General features: G+C 36.6%; 1 protein-coding gene across 12 annotated transcripts in view; it reads left to right on the top strand.

The window, feature by feature from the left end:
* Positions 1 to 494: 494 nt before the first annotated feature.
* Positions 495 to 26555, top strand: part of LOC306877283 (peripheral plasma membrane protein CASK-like) — a 169477-nt gene continuing 143416 nt past the window's right edge. For 11 of the 12 annotated variants that reach the window (XM_079428952.1, XM_079428961.1, XM_079428959.1 and 8 more), the window contains exon 1: positions 632 to 1313. In XM_079428952.1, the coding sequence (XP_079285078.1) occupies positions 1255 to 1313 (59 nt within the window). In that variant the 5' untranslated portion in view covers positions 632 to 1254. Of the gene's footprint in view, positions 1314 to 26555 lie in introns of all 12 variants that reach the window. The other variant, XM_079428956.1, reaches the window with a different exon arrangement.

Genomic DNA, 26555 nt, shown 5'->3' with positions numbered 1-26555 from the left:
CTTGGTATCCCAATATAATTTATATTTATGTCATGTTTATTTACCTGTGTATCAGAACCATTAATTTGATTTAATTTGGCTATTATTAAAAATTCAAATGACCCAGTATATTAACTAACTAACTAACTAACTAACTAACTAACTAAATGATTAGATTTGGATTATGGTTCCAATAATTATATCTAAATATTATTATTATCTTGTGGGTTTTAATTATGTGCATCTATGCTTTAGCAATATTGAACGTACAACAATCATGCCATTAAAGTACTTTGAATTTGAATTGAAAATTGAGATAGAAATAACATGTCACTCTTTCAATCACTTTTTAAGATACTTTTATTATTTTACATTCATATAGTGCATGATTTTCTGTATAGACGTATAGCTAATAAATAAAATATTTCCAAAAGCCGTTAAATTTAATTAACGCTTCGCATCTAGCACCTTACTAACACCGTATTAAGAAACTGTCAGTTTGGCTTACAAATTCTGAGACGACTGGTCGTCATTTTGGCTCAAACCGTAGTGCTGGGTTATGCAGGAATTCCGGAATACAAAAGTCCTACCGGAGCCATTATGGCGTGAGGCAATCCAGTTTCATAACCTTGAGTGGGAGGAGTTTGGGTTTTCTGGAAGCTGGGAGCAGCAGCGCTGGAGTTGAGGGGGAACTAGACCAACGGCAGCGAGCAAGGGAGAAGCCTCGCGCGTCTCAGCGAAGCCCTGCGCGTGGGTAGAATGAGTAGAATCAACTGAACTGCGCACTTTAATAACAGCCTACATTTATATCCCAGAAACGGCGTGTAGTTCTTTTTTGGGCTCGACAGAATCGAGTTAGTTAGTTTAGCGTTTAGTCGACTTTAACCCACTTGGCTCTGTGACTTCAACAGCGATTATTTTGGAGTTGTTTTTAACGTTTGAATTACCTCAGCCTCGAGTGGCGGTGGGATTATAAGGGGGCCGGGAGAGAGGGAGGAGAAGGTGGGGCAGAGTGAGTCAAACAGACCGAGAGCTCACAACTGTCCGCCCGCTTCAACCGAACCACCAACGGATATTTTTTCTTTCATTAAAACCGACAGGAATCAATAATTTCTTGTTTGTCGGAATCTGGAGAGCGGTAACGTCGGCTGTCAAGCGTGTCTTTTCGCCGCACATTCCTGGTACTCTGAAGTATCTACGCTGTACTCCTCTGATATATTTACCATTTGGACAGATTTTTTGGGGGGAGTGTAAATTCCCCGGTCTTGTTGGACCATGGCCGACGACGACGTGCTCTTTGAGGATGTTTACGAGCTGTGCGAGGTCATTGGCAAGTAAGTGTCACGCTTTGATCACTTTTATAATGACACACGGGCGAATGTGCATCTGTAACTCGAGCTGCGTCTTTTGCATTTTGTGTCTAATGTCAGATGAGCGTCATAGTTGTCACTGCATTTTAGGTTGTTGTGGTTCAGTGCTGCTGTCGAACATATGACAGTTACATTCAGTCGTAATTCTTCAAAAACTGCATGTTGTCTGAAGCAGGAGGAATGGGAGTGGCGTGTGTGAGCGATGAGAGAGGTCTGTACTTTCAGCATTCATGCAGGTAGATCCATTCACAACTAGTGTAAGTAACAAGCATAGCCACATTTATTGCTGTCAGCACTGATGATACCTGCAAAGGATTGAGATGAATAAACCGAGTCATATGCATTTTTAGGGAGATATAGGAGCCACCTGGCATGTAACTTAGGTGTTATATCCAGAAATATTATCAGGTTTGTGCTTGCAGTCATGCTAGTTTGTGGTTATGTTATTGGTCATTGTTAATGGCCACTGCATGTCTTTTACATTGAGTGGTCAGCGTTGGATGTCCTTTGAGTTCTGGCTAATTTGTTTAATTTTAAAAACGCTTTAATGACCCAATATTGGCATTAATGTTTCACCCAATATGTAATTTGCTCCTACATTCAGTAGAGAAGGACTGATATTGCTTTTTGTATGCCATTTATGATGCAGATTTATTTTTTGCTTAGTGTCTGAAAAGTAATACTGATTTAAATAATTTATTTTGCTTTTTGACACAATAATACAAAATATTTATACTACCTATTAACAAGTGTTATGATTATTGTGTGTGTATATATATATATATATATATGATTATATACTTTTATATTTTGGTCTACTCTATTCTAATAAGTTTGATATTATTTGTACATATTGTTATGGTCATTATTGTTTTACTCAATATTGAAAAACAGATAACAGATTTGATAAGTTGATAAAAATATCAATCACACCAATTATCTGTAACACTTTCTTTCACACAAAATAAAATATTTTTTAGTGGTACCTAGTTGAACCACATGTGTGGTAAGTGTCCAATCATTACAAGAGTAGTACAGCTGTAGTCATGCTTAAAGTAATAAGAAATGAACCTTTTAGGGAATAAAGGGATCTAACACCATATAGATCAATGTTGTTTCTGATGTAATGCTTTGTTAAGCCACGTTACGAGTTTGGTGACTTTTTGCTGTGGTGAAGGGCACAGTACATGTATCAGCAGGCCTGGAGACTTTCATATTAAACTGAAACACAGATATCTTACTATTTTCAGGTTGTAGTTGTACTTATGGGACTATTGACTATTGTTGTTATGAGACAATCTCATATTTTTGTGTTATATAACCAGGTTTTTCTCCAGCTGTCACTGATGTGCAAGTGTTTGCTTGAGTTCTGATGTAAAGATAATAATGCATGTACATTTCAAATACCATGTAATTAGAGCTCCCAACATGGTACTATGGTACTCAGAGTTTGTAATTAGAAGCAGTTTGGTATGTAGCTGTCTCATAATAACAAAACAACATATAGTTAGCATATGCATTGCGGTGGATTTTACTTAAACCATATTTAGGGGCACATTATAAAAATTTGGGTACAAAAATATTCAGCCAATCAAAAATTGGCAGTGCAAAAAATTGAATTTCTGTTGATGGACTGTTTTCATAATGTATATGTAGATACAAGGATATATTTACCTCTGCCTTGTTTTAAAAAAAAAATACCTGTTTACAGGGCCTTTATTTTGCTCTGCCATGGACTGATTTATTTTGTGCTGCACATACATACACACACACAATTTATATCCTTCTTGTCTGTCTCTGTGGCTTGTCACTGTCTGTGATCCACTTTCTTGTTTCGTGGCCACCCTGAGGCCTCATGCTGGTGTTTGGAGGTAAAGAGGAAAGAGGATGCTGTCCATTAAGCAGATACGCTCCTGACACACTGCTTCTCTCCCTAGGCCAAGTTCTGTAAGCTCAATAAAAGATGTGGGTGTGGGTGCGTGCTGTGTTTATGTCTGTTATTATAAACAGCACAGATTGCTAATGTAGCACAGGACAAAGGGTCAGAATAGATGACCAAGCCAGCCTGCAGTGCCATATTTCACTGTTATATTTTGTCTGGCCTCTCAGTCTGTTTGTAAAACACTGAAAGCTGCTACCTTCCAAGTTGCCATTTATATTGTGTTATTAAAAGCAGAACTGACATTTATGTTTGTTTTTTGCATTCTCGTGTTCAGGACAGATGTTTTGGGGAATAAAACCTGGAAATCTATTCATTGTTTGAGTTTCATACAGCCATTGCAGATGGCTTTGCAAACTATTAGGCACGGGCACTAGTAGCATACCAAAGCGCAGAGTTGGACTTAGTGGCTGAATTTGGTTCTGTATATATGGTTACTGGTCATCTACAGTAGTGTACTACTTTAAGTCCAGAGTGATTGTGTTGTTTAGGCACTTTAGTAGTCTCAGAATGGTGCTAGAGCGTCCTAGCAGTCTGATTGAGATTTGCTGATGCATGAAACGTCATCAAGCAGCCTGAACAAGAGTTTTAGGCCACAGTGTGCTGCACAGCAGATTTAGCTCTGTTAGACCTGGCAGTGCAGCCTAGCAAAACACAATTCAAGTGTTTAAAGTCTTGACACTCCTGTGTGATTGAGCCTAGGAAAGTTTTCATACACTCGTGTAGCCTATTTGATATAACATTTGTTCTCAAGAAACCTTTTCATACAGCTTTCTTTTATCCGCTGAGAGCCATAGATAACTGTGACATGGTTTCCTGCAGGTTAGTCCCCACTGAGCACAAATCAAACTATCCTCCGGTCTCATAAACCCCCAGGATTCTGGATCCTGTTGTGAAAGCACCATGAACCATCAGTAGTTGACCTTCATTTATCCCCAGCTGCAGAAGAAAAATGTTGTAATAAAGGCAAGCTCCCCCACACTTCACCTCAACCCCTCAAAACAAGTGTTAACGTTCATTAACAGCATGCTAAGCATGTTGTCTTTAATAGTGTTTTTTTGATGAGTGTGGGAGGGGTGGTAATGAGGTCAGTAAGAGTGTGTCACTGACTTTGATTCGAGGCTGACTGACACACTGACCCAGATGAGAGGGTAAGATTACCGAATCCTTTCTTGAGCATCTAGCTTTGAGCAAAATGTTGGGAGTGTGATTAAGTTTGACAGTGAGTGACTTACTTCATACTTTATGAGTTGAGTTTTGGCAATCTGTGCTATGGTGAATGCGGACAGCAGGTTGTTTTTTAGTGAAGGCATTTTCCCTCACGTTTTACCAAATTTTACCTTCCTTTAATGTAATTATGATGTTACGTGAAATTGAACCTGAACGGAGTCAGTTTCTTCTGCATTTCATCATATTCCTTCTTCCAGCATTGTTTTGTACCATGTATTTGATTTTAATTTCTTGTGTTTTCATGAACATACTGGACTAGTTTAAAATAGCTTTGTTAATGTAGGCTGTTTACAAAACTTTTTTTTGTCAACAGATATTGGTGGTCTTTTGGAGGTCATACAAGGATGGTTTTTAGTATCAGTTTCATGCATAAAAAAATTGTGATAGGCTAATATAGTTTACTTATTTTTGTAATTGGCGTTCTTGCCTCATTAACAGTCGTGGTAGTTCCTCCTTGTAAGTATTGTGTGGTAATTAATATTTGTGTAATTAAGTATATTTTTTAATTATTACATTAGACCCTTTAGATATCAGCATAGTAGTCACCCTCTAAAAATAATTTTGTTCGGTAGTGCCTTTTTCATGTTCTGATCTTGTTTACATAGTTTGAGTTGTACCTGGTTGCAAGTTGTTAATACATTCTCCAGAGTCTTTAAACTGTTCAGATGCCAGCAAGGTTGAGCCCTAATAAAAGCCCAAATGGCGCCACACTTCTGCTTTGTACACCGAAACTAGAACTGGAACAATTCTTTCATCCTCCATTACTGGCAGCGAACTATATTAACGCTAACATTAGTGGAGTGCCCTGATGCTAGTATTTCCTGTCACTGTTTAAGTTCAGAGATGAAGACTAGCGGTCGGGATATAAACTCAAAACGAAACAACTGCCATGAATCTTGTATGATTTCTTTCTTTTTTTTTTTTTAAATATCCATATTCTGTTTTGGAGAATCGATACAGTATCGTCAAACAAAATATCACGATACTCACGTGTATCGATATTTTCTTACACCCCTACTCTCTATGTTTAAAAACAAAAATTAGAAGAGATCTAAACTAATGCGCTGTCTTCACTGTATCTAACACACACATGCTCAGTATGGGTGGGAGAAAAAAATAAATTCACCTAACCGTCGCGATTCTTTTTAAAACGAATTAAAAATCGATTGGTTTACCTCAGAATCTGTTTATTTTTTTATTTTATTTTTCCTTTTAAGAGGTGGCGGGGAGAAGTTAGCACTTTGTAATTCCAACAGAGAGTGAAATGTATAGGTGTGTTCGACTTGGAGCAGCACTGCGCAGACGATCAGCGTATGACATCGAAGTACCACGAGAGCGATTCAAAAGCATCTGCTCTCTGTAGCACTAGCGGGGCTTTGATATCATACAACGATCGTTCTGCGTGCGTGGTGCCTCTGCATTAGATGACGTCATATATGTAGGCGCGAGAACGCAAAACCATGATGTAGGCAGAGGATCAAACCTCTTCCAGAATTCTTTCTACTCCGTCACATTTTGAATCCCAAGTGTGGAAACACTTTGGATTTTGCATACTGCCGGGAAAACACTATGCAACTATGTTACTATGCAAATAATGTAGCACTTTATTTTATTTCAGAAATTTTGTTAAACATTTTACTATTATATTCATGTGCAAATTCAGGGTTTTGGTACTTGAAAGTTTCATGGTTCAAGGCACTTTAAATATACAATGTGTATGTGTATGCTCCTGAAATAAAAGTTTAGAAAGATGTGATGCATTGTTTTTGTTAATACGACTCATCGTATACAGTCTCTTTTAAGGGTATAATCAACTATTTTCCATTGTCTAGTCTTTAATAAGCAAACAAAAATCACAATAAATTGTAATATCGTATCGCAGTAGTAACTGCTAAGATGTGTGTTTTTTTTTTCTTTTATTGTGACAGTCTGTATATAAAGTGTATCATTCAACTTTTTCCCATGGTCTAGAGTTAAAAACATCGCAACACATAGCAATATCGAATCGTAATACTTGTAGAATCGAAATTCTTAAAAAAAATCGCAATACATATCGTATCGGCACCAAAGTATCGTCACAGTATCGAATCGGGAGGTAGGTGTATCATCCCATCACTAACGCTCAGTCACTCACACAGATCACGTTGGGGCCACACACAGACATTCAGGAACAAACTTTTCAGTGGTGCCCCTCAGTTTTAGAGCAACATTATCTTTCTCAACAAGGAGCTGGTAACATAATTGTTTCTAAAGGAATTAAAGCCACAGCTTCACTGTTAATAGAGAAATGTGGCAAAACAGTGGTAATTCATACATGCATATACAGCCTCTCTCTCAAAAATGAACAGTTAATGAATTAAACGTTTCTGAGAATAGAATATTGAAGTGGAGATCGCTAAACTGCAAGCTAACCGGTGTTTTCAGAAAGCAAGCACGTTTATCCACAGTGGAGAGAGAGCGTGTACACATGGTTGCTTGGTTGACAAAGATAAGTAACACACTTAGCAGATATTTCCGTACTGCGCAAGTGCGAAGCTCTGTTTTGGGGATTACATCTCTTTATATCAGGCAACCCAGCTGTGTTCCTCTGTGGCCAGATTAATCCTTGTTGTAGCCTATATATTATGTAGGGCTGTAATCAACCAAAGAAAATCTTGGTCGACTGAAGTCCTGAAACTTTCGACTAAAAATCGACTAAAAATGACGTTGTGGGGAGAAAAAAAACGTACGTTACATTAATTAGATACGCACTGTGCTCAGTACTTGGTAGCCTTGTTGTCTGCCTAAATTAATTATAAATAAACATAAAAAACTAATAGGCTATTTGCAGTATATTAAATCGTTTTTGACCTAATTATTTTGCACTGAAATGAGTCTGACACACGAGTCTGTCGTCTCTGACAGCGGTGCATCACGTGCACCTGCGCAATATCATAGCCTGTGATTTCTGAAAACAGTACTATGTTGTCAACTAGTGATATCACAAGAACTTTTGAGGAATGTGCAACATAATTTAGAAAATTATTTTTGTCATATAAGTATAACTGTCAGACACTATCATTTCAGCCGCTCTGCGCAGCTCGAACAGAGCGAGGCTGAACATAAGAGCTCAGCTTCGCGGCTGAGACACGAATAGACTTAAAGCTTTTACTCTTAATAAACACAAAAGGCGCGTCCACTTTAATAAAAAAGAATATTTATTAAACAAACAAGAGCAGAAACCAAATAAAGTGCATAACTGAAAAATAAAGCATCTTAGGCTCAAAACTAACACAAACAGTGGGCACAGCGCAATTGCGCAATATTGTGAGAACTGAGAACTGATCGCGCGCTGTGTGAGAACTGAGAAAGTGGAGCACTTCTATCAGAGTGATTCCGCCTATCGCGCCTTCACTAACTTTAAGTTAATCAACAACGAATTGTGACTCCTGGGAAAAACGGGATGTCTGGTCACCCTATCCCTATAACCATTCAGTTGCTGAGGCCATTGTTTCAGATCGCTAGTTTGCGTTTTGGTAGCGTATCCGCCCACTGCGGCTGCCATACTGTGAGATATCAAACGCCCCTCATCTGATTGCGATCCAGTGACAGGGACGCACATTTTAAAAGACAAGACAGTCAACTTAGCCTATAGGATGTATTTTGAATGTCCGGTAGTCCTCAAATAACATTTTAGTCCCGTCTCGTCTCGTTAACGAAGACGCGCATACATTTCGTCATAGTTTTTATCATCAGATATTAATTTTATCTCGTCAACTTCTCGTCTTAGTCACAGAAAAAAGGTTCGTTAACGAATATTTTTCGTCGTCCTCTTCGTTAACGAAATTAACACTGGTTCTTTGGAAGGAGACAGCTTCTTGTTTTTACACTAGCTTATTATTAAATAAATAATATTCAGCATCAAACCTTCTAAAGCCTACTTATCTGTCTCTCTTCTCCAGTGGGTTGGGCTAATCCAAAAAAAGTGAAAACAATGGGGGTGTTCTGAAAACAGACTGTTACCTGTGAAACAGGGGTGCTCTGAAAACACCCCCATTAGCAATTAGTGCTTTCCACCTGATGAAATGAGCGTGGCCAAACTGATGAAATGAGCGCGGCAAAAAATCGACCAATCAGATTTTTGGTCGAACCAGACCATATCGACCAATTAATCGACTAATCGACTGGGACGTTACAGCCCTAATATTATGCTCTATTCATTATTTTTTAGAAACCTCACACTTTTCTAATCCATTTTAAACGGTGTTCTTGTATTCAAATTAAGCGTGGTCCACTGCTGCACGCGTGCCACAATATCGATACAGGGCCATCGATATATTGCCAATATAAGAATGAACAAATTAAAATACTGCATGTCATGACAGGCCATTTTAATCCCATTTACATGCCATTCCTGATAATTCGCTAAGGAATATTGTTCATTTTTATCAAATAAGGTCCTTGTTTCATAAAGCTCTGTTTCCTGTGCTCCTTGGAAATGTGTCGTCTTCTATTCCACCATGTTTCAGGACTGTGCATGAGAGCACTATATCATCTGTCTGCAGCACTAGGACAGGCATGCTTTGGTCAGAATGGTAATGCAGTATAAGTGTCTAAATGCCTGTAAGTGTGATTAAAATGGGAGTAATGGGATCATATTTTATTATACTGTGATGATGCTCATAATTAACCAGTATGACATTAACATAATGATAGTATTCTGTTTATAGAACTCTTAACTATGTGTGTGAGTAAATGTCGCCACTAATGTTAAAGGGGCCATCGGATGCCCATTTTCCACAAGTTGATATGATTCTTTAGGGTCTTAATGAAAAGTCTATAGCATACTTTGGTTAAAATTTCTCAGTGATAGTATATGATTTTTACCCTGTCAAAATCAGCTCTGGTTTCAGGAAGCTGTTTTTAGTCCATGTTGCCTTAAATGCTAATGAGCTCTGCTAACCCTGCCCCTCTCTTCCGTGGGGTGACGAGCAGACTGTAAATTTAAGCGATAGTTGGAGAAACTGGCTTACTAGCACATTATTAGGAAAGGCGATTTGTAGGGATGTAACGATTCAGTCAGCTCACGATTCGATTCATGTTTTTGATTTCTCGATTTGATTCACGATTTTTTTTAACAAAATCAAATTTAAGACAAATTATAAATTAAATGTGTCCTTTTATTATTGCTTGGACAAAATGCTGCACATTTCTTTGTGAAATTGAAATCTAACATAATAATATACTAATATAGCACTTGCATATTATTGCTCTTTTGTTGGTTTTGATTGCTTCTATTCTTCTCATTTGTAAGTCGCTTTGGATAAACGTGTCTGCTCAATAACAAAATTTTAATATAGGCTTATGTAAATGTAAATAACAAAACTAAATTGAACTTTTAAAACAAGTCCCAAATCAAATAAGTAACACACAAAAAAAATTAATCTCTTCATATAAACAAAATAAGGCTTTGTCTGAGCTCTTTGCTTTTAAAATTAGAGGTAACCACTGCATTTTAATCATGATCCAAACAAAGATGCTGCATACATGCAACGAGCAATTTTTAAACAAAATTTGATTGTATAATTTCAGAATTTGAAGCAAAAACAGAATGGTTTGACTTCAGTTTTGTTAAACTATACATAAAAATATCTGCATGAAATGAAACATCAGACGAGCTGAATGAGATGCAGATTCACTCTCTGCCAGCAGGTGGCGCTTAAAGCATTTACTTGGTTTCCACTGTAAACAAAGCAGCGCTGCACTTATGAACTTTAATATGCTCTATACAGTGGCAAGATGAAAAGAAAAAATACCATCTAAACTTTTCTAAAGACAGTAAGTTCCCCTCAGACATACATTCATATAAACTCCTACCACTAATTGAATCGCGATTTGTTTAGCATCTCAACTGATTTGAATCGTCACATATTTGAATCGATTTTCAACTGGCTCACGGTTAATTGTTACATCCCTAGCGATTTGCAAAGATTCATAAAAAACCCTTATACTCCTTTCTTCTGTAGATGAAGCTGGATCACGAATGATTAGAGCGAACATAGGCGCATTTAGGCAGATTGGGATCGGCTCATTCCCTTACGAAAGGATTACGAAAGTAACATTAATCCTCTGCGTCCTCGTTGGCTCAGATGTTGGGAGTAAATAACGACTGCTATATTCATTATTACATCCAACAACAAAACACCTCAATCGCTTAATCAGAGACATTCTTCCCCTGCACCAGAGTCGACACAATGGCGGACAGCTCACAGTTCACTCAGGGCGGGTCTAAGGTAAGACGGTCTTGTCAATCAACTATCGTGGGAGCGGCCTGTGCAGAACTACGTCATTCTGACAGGACTCTCAGAACAGCCTGAGTTGAGAAAGGGGATTTCAAAATAGGGATTTAAAAAAAAACACTGGGTGGATTTTTATCAATAGGATGGATGTGTACACACATTTATGTTCAAACAACTTGTAAAGTGAATTTTGCATCCGATGACCCCTTTAAAACGCCTTCAGATATAGGTGTTAGAAAAGGTATTTGCAAAGTATCCAATTATTTATACATTTCTCTGTATTTCTTCATCTCTTTGTGATTGTGTACCTGTGCTCATAACATTATTTGTTATTTTTTTCTGTTGCATTGTTTAATTGACCTTAGAAAGGCCTCGTGATGTTGTACACTTGGCCTTGATATCCTTGATATGTCCCTATTTGATTATAATATCTCCAGCTGATGAGACAAAGCCCTTCATATTATATTACTAAAGAGGATATTTTTAGCTCACCTGTGAGGTCATAGTCTCTCTCTGGCTCTGCCTCGGCTTTAGGCTCATTCTTTCCCCCTGTCAATCACTGCTGTGTCTACTGCCCCTGAAGCTGCTCTCTGATAGACCCCAGCTTTTATCTCAGTCTGGATGCTACCTACGACATTTGCCTTATTGACTCTACACAGACAGGCCAAACTGACCCACTGGAGTTGCTGAGGCAGACTCTCCCATTTTCAGCTTTTATGTGTCTTTTCCTTTTTTCCCCCCTTTCCCTCTTTCATGGTGGGCCTTTTGAACTGAAGTCATTTCCTCCTGCTTTGCCAAGATACACAGCAGCCTGGGCTGGCAGCTCAAAAACGGCTGGCTTAAATTGAGCTATATGTCCTAACCACTCAGCACTATTTTAGTGCAGCGGTGAGTCAGAGGCAAAGTGAATACAGTAGTCCCTGACCTGAAGTGGTGCTTGCTTTGATCAGGTATCTCACAATGACAAACCAATGTGAAGGATGTCAACTGCAGGGCATCTATTGTGGGAATGGTTCTTTATGAGGTTAACACTTGATGTTCACACATGACAAGGAAAGTGAAAGTGTTGTGGCCTTTGTCCTGTATATGCGTGAATCATATTATTATAGTTACAACTTCTCTGTGGACCATGATGAGAGGAAGCACATATTAATGCTGTGCTTTTTGGCCAGCCACAGATCAGGGAATGTTGGCTATATCACAACGTAGTGTTCAATATTAATGTGAATCAAATATAAAGACCTCACACTTTTGCGTGAGAAAGATTAAAAATGCTACATTGTTCATGTAATATTTCATTCATATAGTGTTCACTTAGGGCAGGGCTGGGCAGCTTCTGTCCTGGAGTAGGGTTGGGCGGTATATAGAGTTTGTACGATATATCGATATATTCTTTATAAGCGATACGATATAAGGCAATACCATTTATATCTATATACAGTAGTTTGAAACAAGCGCATCTGAAAATATAGCGGAGGATATAGACTGAGCTGCTCTAGAGAGAGAGTGCATAATACAATTTGTTCTAAACATTTGACAAACTTTATATGAAGGGCTTTAAAAAAAAAACTCGTAAAATATAGAAGCCTATAGTTTAGTTTCAGTTTAAAACGGCTCTGACAGAAAGGCTCCGTGTGCCGCTGACAGAGACTCGTGCTGTTTAATGTGTTTGAGATGTGCTGCTTTCCAAGATGCATAACTTACATTTCACAGGTATATTCTCCATCTGTAAATGTTAGAAAGCCATGGAAATATTTCCATTTTGTTGTCAGAAGTGCATGAGCCTTCTGCTTTGAGATTCTCCGCTAAACTTCACAGACTTCATAAAGAACGAGCGCTGCCGCCGCGGGCATGTGGGCCAAACAGATGCGCAATGTAATAGGAGCGCATTCTTACTAAAATATACATTTTGCTGAACTATTTGTAGTTAATAAACAATAAATGTGACATGCATTATTTTAAACCTACAAGTAAGTGTATTTGTATGATAGCACTAACTGTATGACTGTAATGGGGTAATCAAAACAGCCTTTTTACTCAATTAGTCTGTGCTTTTTTATTATTTTCATTTTTCATTTAGTAAATTTAACTTCTGCTTTAAAAGCATTATTTTAGTTTTTTGATTGCAATGTTACAATGTTAGAATGTAATGTGATTTTAACCATTTTGTAACATAACACACACTCTAAAAAATAATTCAGTGGATTTTGTTGCCACTGCTTATTTTAATGCATTGGTGCATGTTAAAAATCCTAATTTATTGATTTAATTAAACATCTTAAGTTGCAAACATTTGTTGAGTTGTCCTGACATTTTAATGTTGATAATTACATCAACATAATATTGTGTGTAACTTCAACTTAAATATTTGTGTTAGTTTAAAACATTATTTAAGTTGTACTAACTTAAGTTGTAATTAGCTCCATAACTTCATTTTTCAAGTTCACGTTTCAGGTTCCCAGCATGCTTTGCATGTGACTGAATAATGAGCGGGAATGTAGAAATAAACTAATATTTTATGCATTTCTATTCAAGATCAGAACAGGAGAAGATTTATTAATGTTCAGTGTTCTGTTCTTTTGGTATTTAAAAGTGTTTCTGTTATGTTGGTGGTTTTTAAGAGATTACCATTGTGCTGTGGAGTACAGCATTTGCTTAGGTTGAGAACAGACTCACTGGGCATTGTCTTATATGCTGTTTCAATCAGAAAGCATTTGGCTGAAAATGCTAAAAGATTGGTTTCCTGACAGCATTAAGTATTGTTCCATCAAAAAATAATATTTTAGTAGTTTTTGTAACCAGTGTCCATGATTGAATCAAATTTAAAACGATGTGAAAAAACAAATTAGAACAACTTAATTTTTATGAGTATTCAACTTAATAATTGTTAGTTTTAACACAATTTTCTAAGTATACATAACACAATATAGTTTATTGGTTGAACTTAATTTCAGAAGAAATTGCCTTAACTCAAAAAAATTGATGCAAACTGTTGCGTTAATTTTTTTTGTTGCGTCCAAACAATATTTTTTACAGTGTATGCTTATGGTTACATTTACATTATTTGTTTATTTGTTTAATCCAAATACAAAAGCGTATAAATACCGAGATGTATACCGCAAATCAGCTCAAAAATGCTCATATCGCCCAGCCCTATCCTGGAGGCCACTGTCCTGCAGAGTTTAGCTCCAACCCTATAATCAAACCAGTGTTAATTTTGGCAGACATTTTTGATTTAGTCTTGGTCTTTATCTTGAGACGAAAATGCTTAATAGTCTTAGTCACATTTTAGTCATTTGAGTCTTTCATAGTTTTAGTCTAGTTTTAGTCAACGAAAAGTCATTGCATTTCTGTCAACTTTTAGTCAAACTGCAGTTACCAACATTTCTTTTGGTAGCTATTTTATATGTAGTATTCAAACAAAATTAATCATCAATTCTTCTTGAATTTGGAAAAACTGGAATACATTTTCATTTTTTTGGTAGAGATACAAATTAATCAAATTTTTCAGATACAGTAGGCTTACTTAAGTATACATTTATTTAACATATTTTGTTGGTTAACATTTATGACACAGATAATTAGGAATTCCGTCCCTTTAAGACGGAAGGTATGCATGTAACGCTGACACTGACACACATTCAGTTTTCACCCATCTGTTTATGCTCACTTAAGCCATAACCGACTGTATGTGAGATACTCTGACTCTACACGATGGACATTTGGACTGCTGTGTGTGTATTTGAGCACTGAGAACTGATCGCGCGCTGAGACTGAAGAAGTGGAGCGTGCGCGCACGAGAGAGCCCTTCTGTCAGCGCGATTCTGCCTATCCCGCCTTCACTAATTTTAACTTAATCGACAACGAATTGTGACTCCCGGGAAAAACGGGACATCTGGTCACCCAGTCCCTAACCCTTCGGGTGCCGAGGACATTGTTTCAGATTGCTAGTTTGCGTTTTGGTAGCCTTTCCATCCACTGCGGCTGCCATACAGAGACTATATGCAAACGCCCCTTATCCAATGACAGAGACGCACATTTTGAAAGACAAAACAGTTAACTTAGCCTGTAGGATGTATTTTGAATGTCCGGTAGTCCTCAAATAACATTCTAGTCCCGTCTCGTCTTGTTAACGAAGACGCAGTATAAATTTTGTCATAGTTTTTATCATCAGATATTAGTTTTAGCTCGTCAACGTCTCGTATTAATCACGAAAAAAAGGTTCGTCGACGAATATTTTTCGTCTTCGTCGACGAAATTTACACTGAATCAAACACACCTGAACAAGCTAATCAATAGCCCTATTTGGACGGGACTAGTTTTACAGGGGGTTGTCAGAGAAATTTGTGTTTCACAGACGTACTTGGTGATTTTAATCCCGTCCGAATCTGCCATGTCTTTTCTCAGACAACCTCTATAATAATTCCAGAGCAAATTACCTATCCATAATCATAATCGCGATTAGAAATTCGATTAATTGTGCAGCCCTACTTGAAATTCCTGAAATTGCTCTCAAAAAGATTGCACTGCTTTAAAGTTTTCAGGTTAATATTGCAGTTCTTTGTTTTTTCCTCCCCTGTGTCCTCTTTTCAAGGAGAGCTTGCTCAGACTTCATGATAATTGTGAAGTACTGTTGCCATGTGATGATAAACAGCTCTGTCTGACAATGAAAAATGTGACTTCAGTTCAGTAAAGAGCGGAATAAAATATTCAGTCGGTTAGAGACTGCTTCTCTGAACGCTGAAAGTCAGATAAAGGATGTGTGAACTGACATTAAGTTGCATTATATTGTGTATTTTGTCTTTCTGTTAGTCTGTCAGAATACTGTGACCTGCAACTTGTATTTTCCTTTGACTATCTGAATGAAAATAATATTACAAAACTTTCTGTAATTGTACAGTAATTGTGAATACCCTTAGCACCTACAGTGAGACAACAGTTGTACTCTACAGGGAAAATCCCAGAGCTTTTTGTTTATGAATGACCATTTCATTTTTATATCTCTCTGTTTGCGTATTGCATCCATCTGAGTGCTTTGATCGCTCTGGGGTTTTTTTTGTTACACAATCATGTTATTTTTGGGTTGTTAAGACTGATTCATAGGCTGTTGACCCAAGCAAACTCTGGCCTCTGTACATTTCTGAATCATGCATTGAGCAGTGCATTTTGGGAAAATAGATAGTTAAATTACTAATTTTAAATACAACAGTATTTTAAATCTTTAACTCCAAATAAGATGTAGGGCCATCCAGATTAAAATGAATCGCATGTTATTCCCTGACAGATATGATGAAGGTTTAGGTGATTTAATTTCAAGGAAGCTTCATATATTCTCCTGACTAAGTTGACTTGTCTCCCACAATGCACTATACCGCGTTTAATGTACTGAAATAGTGCATTGTGGGAACTGTTTTTCCACTCTAGTACCCCCCACTGTTAATTAATGTGCTTCCACAAAATTTACAATTTGCACTTGCTGTCAGGGGTGTTTTCTTGTGTCCAAAGATCAGTTTTACAGCTTTAATAAAAATCTTGTCACTGACTGACCGCCGTACGTAAATCAGTCACCCTGGTGAAAAGAAATATAAAGATATAAAGAAAGGTCAAAAATCAGTAATCACACTGTCTTTATTCTGATAACCTGGAAACATCCTTGAAATACAGCGGTGGCCAATTTATTAGAACACTAGTATTTTCACCAGCTAAAAAATGGTTTTAAGTCATTTATGTCTATCTTTTACTGTATAGTGTGTCATTAGGAAATATCAGTTTACATTTCCAAACATTCATTTTGCCTTTAATTGTAGTAATCCAGTGAGATTTTTGTTTGCACACAGATTCTGACAACAGCCAGTGCTCCACACAGAGATCTGATCTCATTATCATCATCCAGTCTGTCTGGAATGACATGAAGAAACAGAACAAACTGAGACAGACTAAATCCAGAAGAACTGTGGCAACATCTTCAAGATGCTTCAAGAAACCTGGCTGTTGTCAGAATCCTCGGGCAAACAAAAATCTCACTGGATTATTACAATTAATAGCAAAATGAATGTTTGGAAATGTAAACTGATATTTCCTACTGAAACACTACAGCAAAAGATAGAAATAACTGACTTAAACAGATTTTTTTAGCTGGTGATGGCTGATCATAGTGTTCATCTGATCCGATTCTGTGACTACTCTAACTCCTGATAACGGAGGATCCTCGCAAGACCCCAAATAGCGACAGCAAATTGAACCGTTTAATGTGAAAATTGGCAGGCAGTTTTCACACTAAAGTAAAGTCTATAGCAGACCTTGTCTGTCTCACTCAATCAGCACCTTTGCAAACACTTCCTAAAACAGTTCTTTAAATAAGCACAGAAACTCCAGGCTTTCCTAGAGCCCTAACTAAACTGTTTTGCAGTCCCCTTTTATCCTCGCCCATCTGTTATTAATATGGCTTATTTAGATGTGTATTTATCTATTTATTGTGAAAGTGCCTGCAGAAATAACTTTAGATCCTCTCACGGGGAGAGCGGACTGAAATTATTTAGCACTGATCCCCTGGGCACTTGCTTCCTGTCTGGAATAGTGATTCTTCAGGAAAAATGGGCTGTAATCTCCCGCCACTCTTACTATCGCCACAATCAGAGCTCAGTCTGACTGTAGATACTCTAGGACTCACCATCAGCTGGCTGATGAATGCAAATTAAAAAATAGTGGATTTACATGCCGCATGTAAATAAGGCTTATTCTCTTAGCTTAAACTTCACTCTTTTCTTGAGTAGTTTGAGTTTTGTGTCCTCTTCCTCATAAATCATCTAAACCGTGGGTGGTATGATTAATGTATTGCAAGTTACTTTATTACGTCATGGTACATATCACAAATTCACAATATAGTTTTTGCTCTGAAGTGTTTTGTGTGTTGCATATCCATAATAATATATTAAATAACCTTTTCCATAATCTGATGTTGACTTAAAGACAATCTTTAAAAACTCACAACTAGTGGATTCTGAAACACTGTAGTTTTGCTTCTCCATAGTGAATGGCAGAGGAAACAAATCACATGGATCTTGACTGTTGACTCTTGGGTGCTTCAGAAGTCACATTTTCTACTACAACCTTTTTGCATGTAAATATTTTTCGCAGGAGGCTAATACTTTTTCTTAATTCTTACCGACAGTAAAACTGTGAAGTCTGTGTTGCTACTTTTGTGAACCATATTTTCACGGTGCATAATTAGATTGAGGGGATGGAGTGCTGCTTGCAATCTGCCTAAATGCAAAAAATTCAGAGACAAATAGCTCTGCGGCGACACTCCCTTCTGCCCACAAATCATGCTCACGCTTGGCTAACCCCTTCCTATTATCATTCCTCTGTAAGTATATCTCCCTTCGTCTCATTCATCTTTTACAAATCATATTTTTTCTCCTCTTCCTCTCCTCCTCTCATCTTCCTTTCATTTTGAGTAAGATTGCTTGATTGTCCAAATGTGAGATCCGCAGTAAAATTATACAGAGTTCCTGCTTCATATTTTGGGCCAGATTGCAGATTGCATCAGATCCTGTTAATGGTCTTCACCTTGTGTTTGTTGTTATTTCTCTCTCAGGAGATAAACAAAAGGTATGCTGAAGACATACCTTTACACAGTTTAGTCAGTAGCAGAGATGTTTCTTGGCCTGCTCTCTGCCATCAGCATCTCACAGCAGCAAAAATATGGCTAACCACTCAGTTGAGCTCATTACCCACAAAATGTCACTTCCTATCCCCGAGCAATGTGCTCTGCATTGGGATATTCTTTTATCAGTATTTCAGTTTCCCTCTAAATCATTTTCACTGGGAGTCTCTTTCCTCTTCTACATCTCTTTAGTCTTTTGCACTTTTTCCCTCTAAAATCAAGCCAACCTTCTGGGATGTAACTTCCTGCGTGACTTAAGAAAAGAACGTCTTCGTTGTCAGAGCAGCTCAGGCTAAAGGACTTTTGTTACAAAACAAGCTAATGAATGTCAGGTGTATAAGAGCAAAGCTCCCAGTCTGTCTTCCCAGTCTAACCTGGATTTGAAATTTCACTGCCCCTGATCTCTCCATTATCCCTGTCAGTGATTTGAACACAGAGCCTTGCAAGAAATAGACAACTCTAGCCTATATTTATCTTTTCAGGGATGTCAAAAATAGGCTTGTAATCACATTTACCAAACCCAGGAAAGGAAAGGTGAGGATTACTTGGGTAAAGAAGAGCTTTCCTTAAATCTTTACCTGAAAGCATTTGCTGTTATTGTACTCATCAGGTGCATTTTTTTTCACACATTGCATTCTTGTGTCCATCCAAGCAGTTTTTTATTTGTTTATGTGTTTGAACATTGCACTGTTTGACTGATTGCAACACATCTTGTACCACAAGTGCTGCGCTTTTCAAATGTTAAAGACTCCTCAGGACACCTGTATTCAGCTCATTTCCCTGTGCTGTGACTTGTTTTTTTAAACGTAGAATGCACGGACACTGTGGACGGCCCTAAGGCTGCTTGCCCATCTTTAGTAAATATATGCTGAGTTAAACCCAATCAAAGCCTCCAGGGTTTATCGCCTCGACCCAAACGCACATTTATCTGGAGGCTATCGAGCCGTGTTTAAGTCAGTGCTGGCAGGCTTATGAATGTAGTAATTAAGTGTTACTCATCTGGAGCTCAGCATGTCTCGACAGGTCCAGAGTAGATTCCCACCTCCCCTTCTCTTTTATTTATTTATTTTTTACTAGTTTCTCATCTCATCACGTATGGCACTATGTTCTTTCACACTGTGTTCTGGTGTTTTCAGTTTCTCAAAGTGGCTTGGTTTGCAGCAAATGCTGTTTCACCCAAGGTTTGGGTCACTTATAATATGCATTTGGGAATGCAAAACATCTTCACATGCTTGTAATGAGAAGCTATTATAAACTGGCTGTTGCCAACACAAGAGGAGCTTTAAGGGCTCCCTGTGGTTCTCTGCCAAAATAAAAACTTGATGGTTTAATGTTTTTAAATGAAGAAATGAAGACAGACAAAAATATTAGTATCAGAAGTTGTGCTGTAAAATATTTTTTTTTCATAAAAATAGATTTTATTTTTCAGTGAAATATTGCAATAGTAACACTTACACAAATTCTTAATTTTTTTACGAATTTTATAGTAATAATAATAAGCATAATAAAAATAATATATATACATGTATATGATTGTACAGCACTTCAGCTCAGTGTCTGATCTCCATATAGAGTAGAGGGCGTAATACAACACCTCCGTCCTCCATCTTTTTAACACAATAGTGTAGTGTTGTCACGATACTGGAATTTCTAACTTCGATACGATACCTTGAAAAATATCGATACTCGATACCATTTTCGATACCACGGAGAAAAAAACTGCCACAATATTAAGGGGGTAATTTTTTTACCTTAAAGATAAATGTAACAAGTCGAGAACATGCGGTATATTTTACATGAACAAAAAAATGTCTTGAGGTACTGCATTTGTTGATTTATTTATTAATCTTTTATTAATCTTAGTTAAATGTTAATTGAAACTAACGTTTACTAATACATGTACTAATTAAAATCCAAAGGTCTATTTGTTTATATTCTCATTTGCTTCATAACATTTATTTTTTTCTACATTCAATTTTTTCCATTTAAATTTTTCTGGATTCCGTTTTTTTTCGTTTGAATTTTTCTGGACTCTTTTTTTTTTTTTAATGGTCAAATTAAATGCTATTAATCTAAATGCATGTCTAATTCAATTTTTCTCACCTTATGTTTTATTGTTACCAAATTCTGTGTTTTAGCATGTCTATTATTTGAATGCATACAAACAATTTTTATTTATTCTTACAGTAGCCTTATGAAATGTGTTTTCCCCCTCAGAAATTCTGTGTTGTGTATTTAAATTTTACTGGATATCAGATGAAGGCATAAAACAATTTTAATTCATTTATATTTGAATTAATGAAAATTAAACATTTTACATTTTTGGCAAATGAAGGGGATTTACTATTAAAATTTTAAATATTTTGTGATTATTTCTTTAAAAAAATTAACAGTAGTAGTAAGTAGTAGTATTATGTACATTCTACTAAGGCTAAGTTAAACCGAACTTTTATTTTGACGGGTTGCCGTGAATACTTCTAAAGTTCTGTGTGTGTATGATATGACGCTAGTTTTACTCAAATTAAATGGTAAAATGCTCGTAAAGTGCCTTTCAGATCAGTTCTGGAGATATTGTTGATGTATTTATGTCCTCATTGAGACGGCAGACGCTGAAATCACCGCGAGCGCCACATTAGTAAACACAACCGCACGTGCAGCACATTCACACAGAAACGCGCAGAACATGCAGGATTCATATTTAAATCCACTTTTGCAGCTTAATATTTACAGATACTAGTCCATATCGCGATTTGATTTAAGTGTAATGACCTACTTTTGATTAATTAATCCAAACTTTGACAAATTCCGTGACGTTCCGCGTTAAACTGTAAATTCCGTTTTTATGACTGGATTCCGTGGCGTTCTCTGCATCGCGGAGATCATAGATCCCTACAGATAGCGCTCCTGCTGTGTTCTTTAACAACCAGAGCAGTCATCTTTCTATTCACTTCACTTTTGCTATTTAACCAGAGCGAAGGAGACGAGTGCGGTCACGTGTGGTGCTTGTCCACGCGCCTTTGGAGAGAAGTGAAAGTGACAGCTCGGCTAGTATCGGTGTATCGATACTTCGGGAAATTAATATTGGTACCGTTCAGATATTTCAGTATCGATATTTATCGAAATATCAATATTTTTGACAACACTACAATAGTGTGTAGGATGTAAAAGGTCAGACACCAGGGCTTAATATTCCTGGACAAGACAGGAAGTGCCTTAACCTCAGTACAATGATTGTCCTTTGTAGATGTGCAATAAAAAGCTGTTCATACTTGCCCCAAAACATTCACAAAACTTGCCACAAATAAATAAATTGATAAAAATGATAAAAGTAAAAAAATAAAGGAAGATGTTCTGGTCATCCAGTAATTTCATACATTTCTGTTAACCTTCAAACATTACACACAAATTTATAATTCAAAATAAAGGTAAACTCTTTCATGTTACTACAGAACATTGTGCCCTGTTTTTATTATTATTTTTTTTTACAGTGTCTACTAAATGCCGAAAAAAACTGAGCTAAACTGAAGGTAATGCTCCCTCTCATGCAAATATCAGCTCTCCTCTCAACGTCTCCATATCAGTTTCATTCCTAGACCATATGCAAACGCAATTTTGTTTTCTTTTAAAACCAGTGTCATCTGGAAGATGAGGTCACTACTACCTAATTTTCCTTTTACCGGTGCACCACATGGGTGAATACAGACTTCTGCGTCAGCATTATAGTATTTACATGTCTCTGTCAAATATTTGCAGTCTCTTCTCCCTCTGCAGATAGAGAGACAATCTGTTTACAAATGGGATTGAGAGCAGACAAGAGCCAGTATGCTACTCATTTTCAAATCACTTACTCCCTCTCTTTCTCTGTCTCTTTCATTGAGGCCTAGAAAAACATGGTGTTTAGACGTATCAGTCAAGATGGAGCTTCTGCAGTCAGTTGCTTCAGGCCTTATTAACCAGCAGATGAACAAGCATAGGGCTGTCTTTGGGTTCGCTACTCACAGAAAACAAGGTGAGAGATATCTTACCCAACACTGGCACTTTAATACAGGAAATTTGTATGTGAACTTTGGTGGAAAGGTTAAGTAATCATTTTAATTAATGTGGTTGTTTTTGACCAACCCTATCATGTGAGGATGTCACTACAGTATTGCTTCATGTGTCTACCTTCTTAAATTAAAAAACCTTAGACTTTTGACAAAAATTGCTCTTTTGGATTCAAAATTTATTAAGATAAGTAAAGGTAAGTTTAGTAACTTGCTGTCAAAGCACTTGTTTATGGTGTTGATTCACCTCAGATATAGGTGAACATTATTGACAAATATTAGATTATTTGAAACAATCATATTTTTTAGGGATGCACAATATTATCGGACTGATATCGGAATCGGGCGATAACGGCTTTAAATGTAAATATCGGCATCAGCCCGATATGAAAAATTATGCCGATAAGAGGAATACATTAACTCACATGTGCACAGGGTGTGTTAGTGATTAGATCACGTCAACAGTGTGGCTCATTCTTGAAGCAAAGTTTTGTCTGAATGATGATTAGAGTCACTCTTTTGGATTGCTGCATTTAATCTGTGAAAGCATGTACAGAATGACATGTTTGGTGTGTGATAGAGTAAACAGTAATAGCATGTGCAGCTGCAGCCTCCCCCTGGTCCTAATGCCTGTTCGGTAAGGAGTTTTAATCTGTAGGGGGTGCTGTTGGCCTGCTTCTATTTAAATTAAAAGTAAAATAGCCTACACGAATAACATTTAGACTGTGTTTCTGATTAAATAAAGCAGTAATTGATGTCATAAAATAATGAGTATGTTTTGATTTAATGGTCAGAAGCTATAGCTTACATGAAAAAAAATCACAAACATAACACCTATAAATTAAATAATTGTATATATTCCGATTTATTGATTAATGTCTAATGTGTTAAATTGTTTTAAACAAATCATAAGCTCTAAAAGATATTCAGAAATTTTACAACTTTTGCTTTAGACCATCTTCAAATTTTAAATCTTAAAATAAAATGTTAGTTAACACTGCATCTTTCTGGGAAAAAAATGCTGCTATTGATATATAGTTTATTTATAGTTATTTTCAAAGCTTCAGTGTACTGTCAAAAAAACTTAATTATGTTTTATTTAATTCTAACAAATAAGTTCTTGTTAAAAACTAATCAAAATTAAAAATATTTTGTTTATAATTTCTGCACAGGAGAGACTTGGTGTTGTTTCCAAACAAAAGGAAATCTATCGGTATCGGCCAAAATGAGTTGAAAAATATTGGATATTGGCAAAATCCAATATCCTGCATCCCTAATATTTTTATTAGATATTGTAAATAGTTTTGTTACTTCTCATCGTATTTTCATCATGATTATGTTTGATAAAGTAGACAAAAATACAATCAAGTGCAAGATGTGCAGCTCCGAGCTGTTGTATGAAATCATAATGTAGCACTCACAACAGGTGTTATACATTCTAGTTTCTGCAGCACATAGTCCGCTTGAGCATTTGTGTAGATCGATCCAAGTGGTAATTATATAAGATTATATCTATGTTGTGTGTATTTATTTTAGACCAACTTAACATTTGGATTACACATTTTGCTCAGGTAAGTTTACTCGTGTCTTAGAAATGTAGTTTTTTATTTTTTTATTTTACTCACTCATTTTGGCTTTGGCTCACTATTATGCAATAGTTCATATTGAAAATGACTTCATTTTAATAGACTAGTCTTGGCATGAGGGCAGTGTGAAATGTGCTTGGGTCAGTATTTAATACTTTCAGCAACATTAACACAGTGATAGGTCCGCTCAGCAGTTCTCACTATCCTCATCTAAGATCAGACGAGAAGCTCCTCTCCCGGTGGCAAAAGTGATGACTGCTCCACAATGTGTGCTCCATCATTGGCTAATCATTTTTCTTTGCTGCATTTTTCTCAGATGTAGCAATAAGGCAGAAACTGCTTTATCCTCTATAATCGATGGAATTTTTCAAACCAAGAGCTTTCAAGTGGAGGTCAGTTTCTTGAGAGAGACAGAGAGAGAGAGAGCATTTTGCAAGCAGGCAGTTTGAACAGATTAGCTGCCTTGGTATTATTATTTATTACTATTATATTTTTTAATAATGTTTATCAATGTATACATTTTATTCATATTTTAATCATAGTTTCCATTTATTTCAGTTTTAGTTTTCAGTTAGTAATTTAGTACTTCAACTTATTTTAGAGTTGCCAAGGCAACATTTCAAATGTTTATTTTTTCAATTAACTTTTTTTTTTTATAGTTTTAGTTTTAGGTAGTGATAAGATGACTCCTGGGTAGCATAGATATTGAAAACATTTATGTGTACAGAAATATTAAGCACCTGTGATTTACATGTTCAGTGATTTACAATATTCAGACCATCAGTTCACTGGTTATTAAAGGCAGGATTTGTTTTAAGTCCTAAACACAAAGTTTTACTTAAGCATATTTTGCTAGACTCTCCTGCTTTTAATGTTACAAGGCAAAGGTTTTATTCAGAAATGTATTTTATTCATCAATTTCACAGATGTTTTTAAAAAGGTATAGGCTTGCCTTGGAATAGGTTTCGATTTTCTGTCAAATATTTTTATGAAGGCTTTTCATATAATTGTTTGATAATTTTATTATATATTATATTATTTTCACCCCACCAGTCCATTTTTCATTGCTTTTCTAGGGCCAGGTAGCAGACTAAGCAAAACAGCCCACTTTTCCATATTATTTTGCATATTTGATTTATTTATTTGGTGTTAAATTAGCTTTGGTCTTGATAAGCTGTTTAAAAAATGTCTTCTGCACATGGGCAAACAAGCATAACCTTTGTCTGAACCCAAGAACCCAAGCCTGCCAGTTTTTGTCGTCCAGTATGAATCCAGCATAAGCATAAACTTATAGAATAAAATCATCAGTATTTGATATGCGCTGTTTGATATCCCACGGTCTGCAGGAATAAAACCACTAAACTGCTGAGCATTACATCAAGGTCAGGGAGCGTTTCACTGCTGTTATGTGGCATCTCTACTTGAAGGTTACATCCTTGACTTGTTTATTTATGAAGACGAACAGTTCTCTGTTCTTGCATAGAGTCAAACAAGCGCCGGTGTCTGTGTTAGGTTGTTTAGAGTGAAGGAGGTTTGAGGCTCACTGGGGCTGCTGTTGAACGACTGATGTTTTGTTTACTCAAACGTTACAGAATCTTCACCATTTCATTTGCATTGCTAAACACAACAGGCTGCGCGTCCCCCATCTCCCACTGGCTCTTTGCATGTGTTTGTGTGTTTGCGCCGATTCTAGTGTCGTACCACTGCCTGAAATTCATGATGTGGAATTTGCTTATCAGTGGTAATTTAACCTCTCTCGTCCTTACCTGACTTTGTGGAGCAAGCTGTATTATTACTCACAGCTTGCTGTGTGCCCATTGACTTTTAAATGGGATTGTCCGAAAACAATGTGAAATACTACCTTACCTTGATGAGATGGATTACATATAGCGCTCTGGGTGGCTGGAGGAGTTGACCTACACTACATAAGTGCAAGATTCTGGTCACATTCACTAAGACATTAGTATGTAAAAGACCATTTTTCAATTATAATGTAGTTTGAGCTTATAGCATGATTGTGACAATCATACACTACAGTTACAATATTCAAGTGAAATGTATCATGGTTTCCATAAAGATATTAATTTGCACAACTGTTATCAACATTGATCAATAAAGAAACTTTTCTTGAGCTCCAAATTGGCATATTACAATGATTTCTGTAGGATCATGTGGCTGCTGAAAATTCAGCTTTGTCATTAAGGAACAAATTACATTTTAAAATAAAATAGAAAATAGTTTTTAAATTGCAATAATATTTAAAATATTACTATTAAAGTTCAGTGTGTCAGCTGTTAAAAACACCATAAAAGTTATATATGGTCTGCAAATGAAGGGTCTGTTGATCTGTTAATGTCATTGCTAATGAAATATGCATGTAGATATTTCACACAGGTAGTTTTTTCAGGAATGTTCTTGGATATTCACAGAAACTAGTGCTGATTTGTATCCGTTATGAATGTAA

Source organism: Barbus barbus (genome assembly GCF_936440315.1).
Source record: "Barbus barbus genome assembly, chromosome: 11".
Taxonomy (NCBI): Eukaryota; Metazoa; Chordata; class Actinopteri; order Cypriniformes; family Cyprinidae; genus Barbus; species Barbus barbus.
The sequence above is the reverse complement of the archived record's forward strand: the minus strand, read 5'-3'. Positions and strand labels throughout refer to the sequence as shown.